The 15,893-nt window shown below is 38.4% G+C and overlaps 1 protein-coding gene across 1 annotated transcript in view; it reads left to right on the top strand.

Moving 5' to 3' along the window:
• Positions 1 to 601: 601 nt before the first annotated feature.
• NUP210 (nucleoporin 210) overlaps positions 602 to 15,893 on the top strand; it is a 112,193-nt gene continuing 96,901 nt past the window's right edge. Inside the window, exon 1 of the mRNA XM_088134153.1 lies at positions 602 to 1,688. Coding sequence (XP_087990279.1) covers positions 1,525 to 1,688 — 164 coding nt within the window. The 5' untranslated portion in view covers positions 602 to 1,524. The remainder of the gene's footprint in view (positions 1,689 to 15,893) is intronic.

Genomic DNA, 15,893 nt, shown 5'->3' with positions numbered 1-15,893 from the left:
GTTTTCATGTCACCCATGGGCTACACATCCCTAAACAGAAATAACCCATATCATCCAGAGTGATTGGGGATTTGAGAATCTATTCCTCAGTCAACATCTCAGCCCTGAATGGTATATTTGAAACTACTTGGAAATGGTTTGATATTGTGAAGACAGTTGGATTTGTTCAACTTTGCCTTACTGACACTAGAAGATCCCATATTCTGATGCAAAAATACTTATCAACAAAGTGCTTTGCAAATAGGTCACAATGAATCATCAAGTGTTTCATCTTCCATATGGATCAAGGTATAATAGGATTTTTTTTACTACTCTGAAGAACTTCAAGAGCTCTGATGAGATGCATCAGAAACAGATCACTACCATGCACCAGGTTCTGAGGCACATTTTAGCCTATATCTGAATTCCTTAGTTATCTTCTGCCACAACTGTTCATTTATCCAGTATCCCTGTTCCTTTATGGTCCCTTTAACTGACTACAAGGCAGTACCTAGCAGTGGCTAGGTGGACAGATTTTGCTAAATCATGTTTTGCTGAATAAGCCAAAATGGGCAAGAATCATAAAATATAAGCCAAAGATGGGCAATTTTATTAGGGTCGCATTTAGTATTTTAGGGAAGCAAGAGCAACACAAAAATGCAAAGGAGGAAGAATAGGACATTTTTTCCATTATTTCTATTTGTGGGGAAGGGAAGGGGAGCTGAAAACTATCTTATTTAACCTGCCACCAATTTTTGCTATCAAAATTCAATAGTGTAGTTAGGGTGCATTGGGAAGGCTGCACCAAAAAAAAAGGGGGGGGATTTGGTCTGGCCACTGCAATTTGCCTATCCTTACCATAAACCATGGTTTATAAATCACAACACATGAAGCCAGAATTAAACACATTAAGATTACAGTTCAGTATTACCGGGAAATAATAGTGACAGCTGTGGGCAATTGGTTACGAAAAATTAAATCACACCATTCAGATAGGCTTAACCACTTAAAAAAAAAAATCAATCCAAGGCAGAGTTTCAGCACTGATACATTGTACCAACTTTGGCGCTGATCCCTTTAAGCAAAAGTCATGGCACGGGAGGCCCAGGGAAACTGTTTCGACAGCTTTCTTCTACGCTCCCTGCCAAAAGTAAGCCCCAAGGGCCGCTTCATTGGCGGTGCTGAAAATAAATAAAAACTTCTTCCCCATGAGGTCCGGAAGGGCGCCTGTAGTGCCCCCGGCGGCTGCTAGGCGAAGTCAGCCTGGCACAGCTGCTTTCGTTCTCCCGTTTCATAGCCAAGGTCCTTCTTACTCCGCCCCTAAGTCGGGGTTCGCGCTTTGGTTTGCCCGCGCTGTGACGTCCCTCAAATAACAACTCGAGGCGGGCAATTCCTGCGAGGACCCCGTGGGAGCGAGCGCTGCACCTTAAGCGTCTTGCCTTTTCTCCTTCGGCTCAAGAAGGGAGAGCGCGCTCCCTGGAGAAAGGCGCCGGACTCGCTGTCTCGAGACAGGTGAAGGTGATTCCGTAGCAGCTTCCCAGCAGGATGACACCCGCCATCTCTGCGCCGGGAGCGTCGTTTTGGCTCCTTTTCCTCGTGCCCTATGCTGTGGTGCCTTCCAAACTAAACATCCCTAAAGTGTTGTTACCGTTCTCTCGGAGCACAAGGATTAACTTCACCCTGGAGGCAAGCGAAGGCTGCTACCGTTGGTAAGCGAGGGAGGGGAGGAAGACGGATTTGAGTGCGCTGGGCCTCCTAAGCGGAGGCGCATGGCGCAGGTGCAGCTATTGCTTTGCGCAACACGTGGAAAAAGAAGCTTGGCTTTAGATCATCCCTCGAAAAAAACTTCTCTCTTGACTAGCGCCGAGAAGTTAATTGGCAAGATACTGTTAAAGGAGGAGGGGTAAGTGGGGGTCCAGTAGAATAACTCTTACTGTACTGTCGAACACGGGAGGAAACACACACCTTGCTTCCAATATTCGGAATTGGGGGCCCATAAATGGGGAAAGTTGCTTTTTTTTTTTTTTTTTTGTGGCAGTGGTTTGAACCAGAGATGTTTTCACTCACCATTCGGGGTTCCTCAGTTCCGAGTTTCAGAGCTTATGGGGTGTTAAAAGTTTTATGTTTCCTCAGCATGAGTACCAGAATACTACTGAGTAGGAATATGTAAGGTGTGGCCTCATCAGAATTCAAAACTTTCTGGAACAGTAAATTACATGTGGTGATATATTGGTTTATTTAAGAGCCTAGGATGACCTGCTGTTGAAAGTGAGATCTATCTAGAATAATAATGAAATCATACAAGTCGCTGCTTCTGTAGTTAGGATAAAAGGCAATACTGTCAAGTCTTAACGATGGTATAACTGGTTGATTCTTTCTTCTTCATGTCTTTCCTGTGCTTATTACTCTGTTTTTTTAGTACAGAACAAGAGACATGGACAGTTCTGTTGAAAGTCTGAAATAAAAGCCAGGGTAGTTAATAATCAATTTTCTTAATTATAAAAGAAAACACCTTTCCCTATTCTTAGGACTATGATCTTCTTGCACTCAGACAAGGAAAAATCCAGATTATTTCCAAAAAAAATTATACTACTCTATCTGGTCCAATTTTTGATCTTTTCATGCATTTTATTAAGATATTTACATGCTGCTGTCCAAGTCAATTTCCAATAATAAATATAAGAATCAACATTTAAATTGGGTATTATGAGAATCATATATATTAACAGTAAAAATAACTTTTCTCTGATATTAAAGGAATTTCTGTGTATCACCCTGAAAGTTTTATTGGTGATTATGAAGGGTACTTGAAATATCAATACAATTATGTGCAGATTTCACAAGAAGTAAGCCCGATTGTGTTCAGTTACTATATAGCCAGGTGAGGTTTGTATGACTGAAATTTAGTGTGTGACTATAGCATAGTGTAGTCCTAAGTATTCACAGTGACTTATTTGGGTTTAGGATATGGCCTTAACTATATAGAATGTGCAGCTATGATAGTGTGTGTATTACTTAATTCTTACTCAGAAAGATAATATTTTGAATTATCCAATTAACTGTGAAATTTCCAGGATCTGTCATAGCTTAATAAGTACAATCAGAGTCCATAAAGATGAATGAACATTCTCTCATAATTCATGTATTTTCTATTCAGTGTCAGATATGTAACAGAAATGAATATATTGCTATCCTCATCACATTTCTTTCTGTCTTGGGAGCTGTGCTAGACCAAGATTTAACGAATACATTAATTATAAAAAAGTTAATTATAATTAAAAATGTATTCACATAATAAGATAATGGTAATGCTAAAGTTCGATTTGGGAAGCATAACAAAAGAGCAAAGCTGCTTAAAATGCAAATCAGGTGACAATGTAATTGTACTTTTTAGTCAAAAAAGAGCTCTCAGTCAGCTTAACTGGCAGTCTGATCTTGCACATGGTTAGTTAAAACAAATTCCAAGGAATTAACTGAGACTTACTTCTTTGCAAAACTGCATAAAAATAATTCATGAGTTCACATTGGCATAATGTAATTTGGTTTGGTTTAGCATGACATATGAGACTAGGGTTATGGCCTAGGTACATTTAACATTACATTTAAAATGCTAAATTGTGCTTAGCATTGCCAGTGGTTAAGTTATTCACCTATGGAAGTTGTTCTAGACAGCATGGCAAGATGCTCCAATGGTTGGTTGGTTCTCACCCTAACCCTGTCCATCTTTGTAGCAGGTGGCTGGTGCATCTGGATTTTAGTTTTGCAAAAAAAGAAACAAAAGAGGCATGACAGTCTGATTTGAGTCAGTTACTACTTATTCACTGTATTCCAATGACACATTGGACTACTAACTAGCTAATCACACCTTAGCTTTGTATTTTATGTGAACATACATTATGGTTCAGTATGTCATGCAATCTCAGAAAATTGAGTTGAGAGTAAAGCCTGTTGTGTAAACATTGAGCTAACTGAAGCATGTAGAGATAGTTGCTGGTGGGAGAATCCTAATTGTTCACAAAACTCCTTGATGTTGTTTTTTGCTTTGGTTTGTTTTAGTGGAGAAAAAACACTTGAGAAATAATGGAGAAGCTTTATTCCATTCCAGATGACACAAGGAGTTATGATCAGATCAAGCATAACAAGCTGCATCTAAAACATGATCAAGGGTCTGTTTTTTAAACACAATTTCAGCCATGAACCCAGTTTAGATGATGTGCTTAATCTAGAGATTGCTGGTCATACAAACCAGCAAACTAGTCTACCATGATTAAAACAAATCATAACTTAGACAGTGGGTGAAATCACCCATGATGTAGTTTAGATTTGAGCAGAGTTACTCAGGTATTCATCTCTCATGTCTTGGGTGAATAATTTGTGGAAAAGGTAAATAGAATCTGGTTCTTTCATTTTCCCCCTGTAACTTAGACTAATCATTTTCTATAGATCTTGATAAGATAGCATTAAGAACTAGATTAAAAGTGATGTAAGATATTTCTTCATATTCTTTTTTTTAAAAAATGCTAATGATACTATTTAATCATTTGTACCTTTGTTGCAATTATGATAATTTGCTCATATAATTTTTTAATATGTAGTTTGGCTCTAAATTTTATGAAAAAGGGGTAGAACCTATATAAATGTTGTATATACTTTGGCCATAAAACCACACTAGAGTTTCTTCAGACGTTCAAATGCTTTTAGTTTCTACATCCAAAGAGAAAGGGGGATTAGTTGTTCCTCTATCATTCAACTTACTGTCTTGTTATATGAAAATTGACTGCACCAGAAGGACTCCATTATTCCTGGAGGCTCTTCCTGTGATTTAGAACCCTGATATTATAATCTAATAATGCTTGCATGTTTAAGTTGTTAACCATCCATGACTGACTGACATAATCAGATTCATACAGCAAAGCAGGGCTCATTGGGGCTGTGCAGTGATCTTAATTTGAAGGGGAAAAGATGATTCGGAGTGTACAAAAGAATTCAAGTTATACCTGTCAGCAGTTTCTTAAAAAGCAAGTAGCTGCATGATCCCAGAAAAAAAAAAATGCTTGATTTCTGGAGATGACAGCAGGTGCATTGTACATACCCATTTGTGCTCCAAATCGCCTTTCCCCTTTGAACTGGGGAATTCAACAATCCTAGTACTTGCAAGATGCTAACAATTATCTTAGTATTGTTCAGAGTTTTCTCCCATTAGAATTGCTGGACAACTGGTTTTTAATATGTTGTCTGGGCGGGCGACTGTATATTATGTTGGTGTTGGTTCCTGCTGAAAAGAACTGAAAAGAGTATTGGCTATATGTTACTGATCACTTATCCTGAATGCATAGTTTTGTATTGTACAATCAACATTGCATTAGTGGGTTCATTTCTGTAAAAGAGCGATCTACTAGAGAATCAAATCCCCCTTGGTAAAGATATTCATGTTTGTAAGTTAGAACCGATAAAGACAATTTTGGGCAATTACTGGAATTGAACCTTAAATTTCATACAATAAACAGTCATGATTATGTATGATTCAGCCAAAATTAAGCAATTTAAGTCTCATTGATTCAAAAGGAAGAGTTAAATATCTCACAGCATTCACCACCTGAGAATATTTAGTGAATTCAGGAAGGATAATTAGGTCCAGTGAATTGAACCAATTTCTTCAAAATGTGAACAGATGTTAGTATTTAGTCTGTCAGTATCTTCACAGATATATAACCCCAATGTTGTGTTTATGGTTTTTAAAAAAGCCCCATGAATATGAATAGGCAACATATATGAGTCAGAAAAACCTATTTATAAAGATTGCAGTAAATAATGAGAATCATATTCATATATAATTTACTTGACATTACTTGTATCTTTCTGATTTCTTGCAACTGGCGTGATTTTTTTGTAGATTCAAAAAGAAGGGTCTAAATTTAAGGATGATAAAACGTTTGTGGAAGCAAATGGAAAGGAATGAATGATATTTCTAATTGTAAAAATGTTGCAGATTAAATTAGTTTCCAAGAAAAGCTTGCTACTTCAGAATTTTCCAAGTTTAGAAGTGCTGCATTTAAAAAAAAAAAAAATTCATTTTGGGATACAATATCATCCTCTTCACTTGTTTTGGATATGTACTTTCTTCGCAATCCTCAGTATTTACAATTATGCTATTGTCAATATTCCTCTATGTTTCTAATTTTGTTGCTAGTGTAACTACTGTATTAATCTTGTCTCCATATTAGACACACATCTCAAAGAATGTTATATCATTAAATTAACTCCAGTAGTAAAACATCTGGGCATTAACTGATTGTTTCTTGCTTCAGAATTCTGTGTGCATCTCTGTTTGAAGAGGTTCCTTTTTCATGCAGAGTAGAAACCAACAGAACAGGAAGCACTATTGCATCAGACCTCTATTTAATCTCAAATTCTATGTGTAAGAAAAGAAACGGAAATAAACTTTTGCGTATGACTTTTTTGTAGTTACTAAAGTAGGCTACTTTACATTTTCATTTGTATTGTTCATGTTTCTATCCTATAGAGTCTGCTGAAAAGACAACCTGATTGAGTATAGGATTACAGATATATAGTTATATAGGTTTACAGATATTCATTCATATTCATATTCCCCAGGATTGCTAATCATTAATACTATCTGAAAGTCTGCATTACAAATTGGTAATGAGAAATTTGCAGATGTGCCATGGGTATAATTACATGCTTACATCACATGACATTAGATTTTTCAGTCTTCCCGTTTGAGGAGTAGGGGTTATGCAACTAGGTCTTTTTTTTAATACTATGTATCTGAATGCAGCTAAAAATTATGTTTAGTACATGGATGCAAGGTAGACTTTGACAACATTTATCTAAATAAAAACATTCTTAAATAGTGTATGTGTTTCAGAAGACTCCATAATATCACGTTCTACTGAGATTTTCATAATACAGTCAAAGTAGAAAAGTTGATGTTTCTCTAAACATCCAATTTTGGTTAGGCACTTGAAAATGTGTTTTGGCGAGAGAGAGAGAGAGACTTCATATTGTTCTTAGTTAATATGGCCAGCAACAGCTGGTCGGGAAAGGCTTTAGCAGTTATTTAAGAAATCATTTATAAAAACAGATGTTTAGAGATAATTGGCCAGGAACCCACCACAGTAGCTTTATTCTCTTTGATTATACCTATTTATGCTCTAGATCAGTATTTTGCAGTTCTCAATGTGAACCTTCCCTGCCCCCCCCAGAATATGCAAAAAGTTTCAAAATAGGCAGGATGTATGGATGATTCTTACATTTTTGTAAGACTATATGGAATGTGTCAACATTGCAGCCCAAACAGTTTAATCATCAGTCTGTTAATTCAGAATAAACCTTGAATGTTCATTGGAGCTTACTGCCAGATGAAAGTAATATTGCAGTCTACCAGCCCATGTTTATAATACAAATAGGTTTTTATGATGCCTAAGAAGTTGAAAGCAACTGATTTTGCCAGTTGACCTGGCACATGAGTAAAACAGTTACAGAGGATATGATTAAAGCAACATTTCTTGGCAAATATGTTTCAGAAATCTAAATCTGTAGAAGATGTAGTTTGGGGTCATTTTATTAGGGATCCTTAATTCTGTCTCATACAGAGGTCTGCTTTCTTTAGTTTTTAATAGGTATAAATGTATTCTTTTGACATGCTATCTGTGTTTCAAAAGACTGGGACTGTAAAGTAGCAGCTGACAAGAAAAACATAGATGGTTGGATTCACTTACTTTGCCTGAGTTCAAATATAGGGCTAAAGCATGCTTTGATAAACAGCAGCTTGTTGAACCATTTATAACTGACTGGGTTCATATAATTCAAAATCTAACAAACCACAGAAGTAATTTCCAAACCAGGATAGGACTATAAGCTGGATATCATCAACATATTGAGGATCTTACCCCAAGTTTGCAGAGGACTTCTTTTAGTGACTGCATTTAGACATTAGACAATATTAGAGATAGGGATGAACCCTGGAGCACCCTATAATGGAATGTCCAACTTTCTCCCACTGCCAACTGGACCCACCCACTCATGTAGGAACAGAACCAATATAAAATGGTATATCTGACTCCCAAACTTCATAGGCAGTCCAGAATGATACTGTGATTCACAGTTTCAAAGGCCACTGAACAGGACAAGGATGGTCATACTCTTTTCATCCAAGTTATCCATGAAAGTAATCATTGTAATTTCCATCTTGTACTAGGCCTGAATCCAGACTGCTCTGAGATAATTCATATCTTCCTGGACTCTTTGTAATTGTCACCCCACCATTTTTAAGACCCTTACCCAAAAAGGGAAAATTGGAAATAGGACAATAGTTGACAGAAGTAAATCCAGTGCTGGGCTTTTGAACAGATGGACTAAGCCTCTTAAAGTTTCAACCGGAACTGCTGTCTCCCTCAAAGAAACATTGATTATCATCTGGATCCAAGTTTCTGTTCCCTCCCTGACCACCCGAATTAGCGTAATAGAGAGTAGATCGCACAGACTCACATTCACTTCTTTGAGATCCACAGGCTCAAAAACCTTCCAGGTAACATCACAAAAGTCCCTTCTCTCCCCTTATGAGATTATGTCCAATTGGCTTCCAACTTGGAACAAATATAAGTGATTTTACCACAAAATGCTCAGCCAGATTACCACTGCTTACCCTAATCAGATTTCCTAACCTATCCTTCCCTAGAAGGGCTGGGGACGTTCTAAATAGTGTTCTGGCTGACATTGTGCAGATGCAATAAAGGCAGAAAAGTACTTTGCTGTCCTTATTGCCATGTAGTAGACTTGAAATGCATTTTGTAGCCATGGTTGCTTGCGCTCACTTCTTGTTTTCCAGCAGCATTGCTCCAGGCATCCCTTCATTCACTCCTCCTGCAGCTCTTTAGAAAACCAAGGAGCCATCCAGGATTGGTAAGCAATGAAAGGTCACTCAGGAGCAGTCCTATCTAGTGCCTCTCCATATTCCAGAGGTTGACTAAGCATTCAGCAGAACTACTCCCCATATCACTGAGAACATCCCCAGGAGCTGTCTAGCAACCTTCTGGACCCATCAGTGGGTGATCCAAATAGGCCCACCTTCCTTCTGAAGGCTAGCAGTGCTGATCAGCCCTATAATCGTGAGGAAGTGATTTTCCATGAGAAGGGACTGGTGGAAATGTTCCACAAAATCAGATTACAACTCTGTGCTCCAAGGTAAAAGCAAAGTCTGTGGGTTGGTCCCATGATGACTTAGGACAAGCCTATGATAGTCATTGTAACGATCTGCCATTTTCAACTCCCAATGCCAATAACTGTCTTGCAACCGATAAGAGTTCAAAGAAAAGTTCATTTATTGAGATAAAGTGTACAGGTCCAAAGCATTGCTAAGACTGAGCCCACATGTGCCAAAAACTACTTTTACCCCCTTCAGTTCCCATATTCCCCCCTTGCCTTCCAGACATTCTCACATTCACTCGTTGGTACGACCTTGAGTATTCCTGCACTCTGATAATCCATCTGCTTCTAGCGTCTTCCCAACTCCCCCCCCCCCCTTCTTCTAATGGCAGAACTGAGGCAAGCAAGCTGGCTCATTGATTGCAAGGATTCTGACAGTCATAAGCTTATAAGCCACCTCTGATCCCTAAGAGGGGAGGTTAAAAATGTCTGGGAGTAACAGCCAAGTCCCTATCTGGCGCTCACCCACTTGGGGTCAGAGGGGACCAAGATCCTTCCCCGTTTTGTCGCTCTGTGGAAGGGGCTTTTCAGTTCTTCAGCTCTCACTCAGAAAGCAAACAGTTTTATCCTCATTCTGTTGACCTGTTTGTCTTCTGTTTCTGTCTCTTTCTCCTCTGTTCCTCATTCTAGTCTTTTTCCTGTCCTCCTCCTGCTGCCAGCTTACAATCTAAGCAATGCAGCAACTGTTGTAGCTTTGGATGTTCAGTTTCACCTTCTCAGTAGAAGAATCGAAGAGATTCCCAGCAATGGTGGCAGAGGCAACAATTTCAGTGGTGGTCTTAGCAACTTCCACAGGATTCTTCAACCTCAGATAACACCTGCACACCCTGAGGCCCCAGCATAAACTTCATTTACCTTTTAATACGTTCTATTTTCTTTTGTCCAAACTATTGAAGATAAGTGGTAACAGAAACTTTTAGAGACTTTTCATTGGCATAAGTTTCATTTCTTCAAAAACAAGGTTTCCCCAGTCTGACATAAAGTTATTTTATAAGTTGCCTTATAAAGAATTTAGCTTCATGTATAGCCAACAGAAGTATAACGGGAGAAAATATATTACCACATATGCTTAAGGGACTTTTAAAGGCTCTTTCCTGTTTATTACTATAGCATTATTTTATATATAGGTATACATTTATAGCAACCAGTAGAATTGTAATACAACAACTGATGTGTCATGCATGTGTAAGTGCTAAGAAATATCTGCTGAACTTCAGCGTTAGTATTTACTGCAGGACAGATCCAATAGCTGTTGCTCTTTCAAAAAAGAAACCTTTTTGTATGTTGGTGTCTGTTACTAGGTAACAGAATATTTTCCACAAAATCTTGGTGTCAGTGAGAACAGAAGTAGCCGTCATTAAGTATTCAGGGAAAGCGGGACACTTTTGTCCATGACCCCTTTCTCTTTTAACTCTTTGATTCCCCCTCTGATCTGAGTCTGGTAAAGAGAACCTTCAAAAGGTAGGATAGATATCTAGGTTTGGCTTAGTATATTCCTTTTTGGAGAAACTAATAGCAAAGACATTCTTTTTACTCAATTATTATAGGTTGAAGTGGACCTAAGTTTCCCAAGGGAACTCAGATCCAATACAGTATATAAATGACAACTATGGAACCTAGAGAGTGAGATACATGCACAAGTAAAAAGGATGGACTTGCATAAGAACATAAACAGTGCCCTGCTGGATCAGACTAAACAACTGCACAGGGAAACCCACGAGCCTCCCAGCAGGTGGCCTTCAGAGGCAGTCACACATACGAAGACATTCCCAGGCAGGTTCCAAATACAAGTACCTTTGATTTGGACAAGATTTTATACTTAAGGGCATTTTTGGTAAGTGTCATAGTGAAACAATGTGAGAAGTGCATTATTTGTGCAAAGGAAAATCATATAAGAAAACATGAGTCTTAAAAACCTACAGGATACCACTAGTCAGCTTAACGAACAATTGACTGAATTGAAACAACCTTTGGCACCTAATTCTGATGTGTCTCCCTCCCATTCTTCCATTTACATTTAGCCACAATTATCAAGTGAACAAAAGGGAAAGGATTATTTGTGTGAATGCACTTGATCTGAGGATATTTTGAAACACTGTAATTGGCCACCTCTGGGTAACCAGAATGTGGGAAATGGGGCTGTCTCACCTTCCACTCCCTCTAGCATCATCTTATGTATGTAGAGGAATATGGACATGGCCTTGAAGAAGGAATTCAAAACTTAACCACATAGACAGGAGGGGTGAGGGAAAAAATCAAGATTGTCCCACCTTGATTCTCTGGGGAGAAAGTAAATTTCTGTCCCACTTTCAAGATTCTGTTGTTATACCCTATAACAATAAATTAGAATTTCAGTAGTTCTTATGGTATCTGTTTCTTGACTTGGTCTAGACATTCCACTACCAGCCCCAGCATCTACTCACCCAGAGAAAAATGTTAAATCAAAATTACCAATTCAGTCCCCTCAAAAATATCCTCCAAATAATTGGGGCATCCAGGTGTATTTAGTCCTGGGTCCAACTGGAAAAATTCATTACTTAACATGCTCCGTGGACCCTTTGTGACTTGAGAAACATGGTTTTACAATTTCCAAGAATCAGGACCTTTAGCATTTTAAGCATGAATCGCAAGGCAAAATTGATGTTTATGACTCTATACGAGCAGATTTTTTTTTTAACCACACTCAATCGTTACTGATTCTGCAGCGACTACCTGGACGAGTCCCTGCAGTTTTCAAGGCAAGGTGTTTCGGAAGTGGTTTGCCACTGCCTCCTTCCTAGAGCAGAGCCCAGCTGGCGAGCGCAGGAGGCGGTTTCCGTTGCTTTGTGCCTTTTTCGGACGTGCGCGGCTTCCGTGTTACCAGCAACTGCTCCCGTCTCTTTTGCAAGGCGCTGCCAGCATTTTTCCTCCCACCGGGGTGAGAGTACCCATTTATCTCCTCACATAGGTTTTTGAGCTGCTGGGTTGACAGGAGCTGGGGAGGAAGCAGGAGCTCACTTTGCTGCACGGAGCTGGGCTCGAACCGCTGAAGTGTCGACCATTTTTGGCTGGGAACTTTCAGCGTCATTAAGCCCCTGTGCCACCACATCCCATGGGCAGGCTGTAGGAGCTATTTTAATAAAAGAGCATTGTTCTTGAATCAAGTATCTGAGTCAATGGCCAGCCCAGATGCTGACAGTGACAAATACTGATTGACATCAATAGAGTCTTTTGGATGTTGTTGATGAAATGTTCCTTGTACAATCTGATTGGGTGAAAATCCATTCTTACAAGCAAGACTCCTCAAAAGTGTACAGGTACATTACAAATGCTTCTTAAAAGCTTTTGGTCAGCTTTCTGGAATTCAGAATCTTTGCAGTTTTTCCACAATCATTGATTGCTGCCTTAGTTAATGGTTACCTGAAGTTAGCAATCAAGCTAAATCAGTTAAAGTAAATAAATGCTGAATGTGACCCATTCTGCCCATCAGATTGAATCCAGGCAGAAGGCAAGTAGAGATAATTGTATGACTCTACAGACTACTACTATACAGATAGGAAACCCTTTTTTTCTGACCAACCTATTCACCCTGGTTTTCCACCTTCCGATTGTGGTTGTGGACACAGCCACAGACTTAGGGGTCAAGGACAAAACTAACAAACTTCCCTGACCCCAGTTCAAGCTTAGTATGGACAGGTAGGTCATTGAAAGACACAGTGCCCTCAAAAGCTTAAACCAAGCCTTAGCAAACTCCATTGCCTGGACCAGTCATCCAAGGAACAAATTAGGGCTGAGTTGGGGTAACTCTTTTCTGTTTCTGCCTATTTATTTACACTTTTGCCACTTACCACTAACAACTTTGTTTCTGTAATATAAATGGGAAGCTGTTTCCTTTCCTTGTAGACCCTGGTGCTTCTTGTTCTGCTCTATGTTTCTTTCCTTTCCAGCATTCAGAGACATGGTGACTGTAATTGGTATTGGCAACAGCTCTATCATTTATCAAATGACCTCTCCAGTGACTCATGAGATAAACATGCCTTCCTTGTGGGCACAGATTTACCTGTGTGTTGGCTAGGGAGGAATCTACTTTATAAAATATTACTGATTTTTGATCATAACAATACATTTTATTTTACTTTATAAATTGGATTGCATCATATTTGTACAGCAAAAGTGCAGGTTGTAATGGAGAATCGTAACTCAGCATATGCCTTGTTAAATTATTCTCCTTATCTTTTTTCTTCCCCAACTTGATCTCTCCCACCTCATCTTGGCTCATAGCCCAGTGACCCTGTGAGTGACTTTTAAAACTGAATGTGGTTTAGTGAAATCCATGAAGCCTATGTTGGTTACCTTGACACCTGGTGTTTCTCTTTCTCACATTGTACAATACAGGTAGTCCTTGCTTAATGACCATTCATTTAACGATGGTTCAAAGTTGTGATGGCCTTGGAAAAAGTGCTTTAGACCTGTATTTGCACCTACGACTATTGCAAACCGTCGCAACCCCCCTGCAGTCACACGATCATGATTTGCAACCTTTTTATGATGGTTGTTAAGTGAATCACCACAGTTGTCAAGCAAATCACCACAGTCATTAAGTGAATCATGTGCTCATTAAGCGCATTCCTCCAAAAAAAGTCAATTGGGGAAGCTGGATTCACTTAACAACCATGTGATTCACTTAACCACATGTTTTGCTTAATGACCACATAAAAATGGTTGTAACGCTGGGTCTGGTCACGTGACTCGGTTAGTGGCTGCCCTACTTAATGGCCAATTTTCTGGTCCCTACTGTGGTTGCTGGCAAGGACTACCTGTACCCACTTAGTAAAGCTGTTCTTGAGGACTTCCTATCTATTACTCAGACAACAAGGAATTCTGGGCACTACTTCTAGGCCATTCAATACAACGCCATCCTGGCATTTAACAAATCCCACCAGGACTCCACTGCTTTTCCCCAGTACCAAATGATGCAGGATCTTAACTTTCATTTAAACCTTATATCTTGAAAACTTCCTTTGTAGACGTTTCCAAAATAATAGGATTCAGTTGCAGTGTTCTTTTCATGTAAAAAGTAGTCTTGGAATTGAGTTTGATTTCTAATGACTCCATGGACCTATCCAATAATTTTCTTACCAGCAATACAGAAGTGTCTCCCCAAACAAAATACCTCAGAAACACATTTTAGTAGGCATTACAAAGTACTTTCACAATAACCAGTTTTGCAGGAGCTGTTCTGAAAGAAGACAGGGGAAACTAAATTAACTGTCCATAATATGTATAAGGAAACTCATGAATGGGTTGTTCAGGGCATTTATGAAGTACTAGTATAATCTGATTTGTGAACAGAATCATGAAGAAATAAATGGAATTCCCAGGGTCAATGTTTTTAATCTGGGGCTGAGGAGAAACTATCCTTAAGTCTATTTTTGTGGCCTTGAGTATAGAAAAATAAATGTTTTATTACTGATGCCGTTGAAGTTTGGAAGGAATTGAGTGTTACCTTGACAACAGAAATAGAAAAATGACATAGTTAAGTCACAGAAGCTTTAAAAAAGAATGAAACAAGCACTTTCTTACACATTTTCTTGCCCATATTCTCAACTTTCAGTACTGGAGTTAGTCTTTAAGTGCTGAGAAGAGCAATTGGCTATCATATGAGCATCCAGCAAATCTCAGGACAAGGGATATATTCTTAAATATTTGGATTCATCAATCACTACAATACTAAACCAAATTTTAACAGCAGTGTTTCTGCTGGTGTAGAAAGAGTATTTACTTCTTTTAGTGCTGTTCATTTTCCTGCTCTTATTTCTTCTTTAAAATTATATTATTTATAAATGAAATAGTTAATTCAAAAGTACATGTGTTTGCTTTTTGTTAAAATAATATACTTTTATTTTTCATTAAAGAAACTAGTATAAACAAAAATTTTACTACGGTTTAAAGCCAAAGCCAAATTATGACAAAAATATTCTCCATACATCTACATAATGACAATTCAGCTAGTCAGTTACTAATAAGACCATCTTCCCATTTTTAAAATTGAAAATTAATCTGAAAATAATGTTGCTAAATAAATAGTTATGTGATATGTACCTTATAAAAGTAAAAGTGACATCTCTCTTTCTCTAGTAAAGTACCTGGTAAGTAAATTTCAGAGAACCTGTGGCTGAATAGACATTGCTAATGCACTCTGGATAAATCCAAAGAATACAAATTAAGAAATACACCCTAGACTAGTACTCAGTAGGGTAGCAATGAAGGACTTGGTAAAGATATTCAGGTGATATAATACATCTATACCTACAAAGATCAGAATTGTGCATCTCTGTGATACTCTGTGGAAGTGAAAGTTGGATTTTAAAGAAGGATAGAAAGAGTATTTATGCTTTTGAACTTAGGTGTTAGAGAAGACTCCTGAGAATACTGTGGATAGTAAAGAAAAGAAACAGATCATCAAACAAATCAATCCAAATTTCTCACTCTAGGCACAAATGATCACACCCATATCATACTTCAGACACACGTGGAGACCTAGTTCTCTGGAGAAAGCTGTAATGCTGGGAAAGTTGGAAGGAAAGAGAAGAGGACACTAGCAACAAGGTGGAGGAACTCTGTTACAGTGGTGATGATTACACCATAAGAAGACCTGAAGAACCAAGTTCAGAAACATTTTGAACATTAATAACTTCTGTCTGCCT

This window comes from Python bivittatus, unplaced genomic scaffold (genome assembly GCF_059951505.1).
Source record: "Python bivittatus isolate LINGU-HERP-01145 unplaced genomic scaffold, Pbiv_v1 ctg000080_np1212, whole genome shotgun sequence".
Classification (NCBI taxonomy): domain Eukaryota; kingdom Metazoa; phylum Chordata; class Lepidosauria; order Squamata; family Pythonidae; genus Python; species Python bivittatus.
Note: the sequence above shows the minus strand (reverse complement) of the source record. Positions and strands in the feature narration are given on the sequence as shown.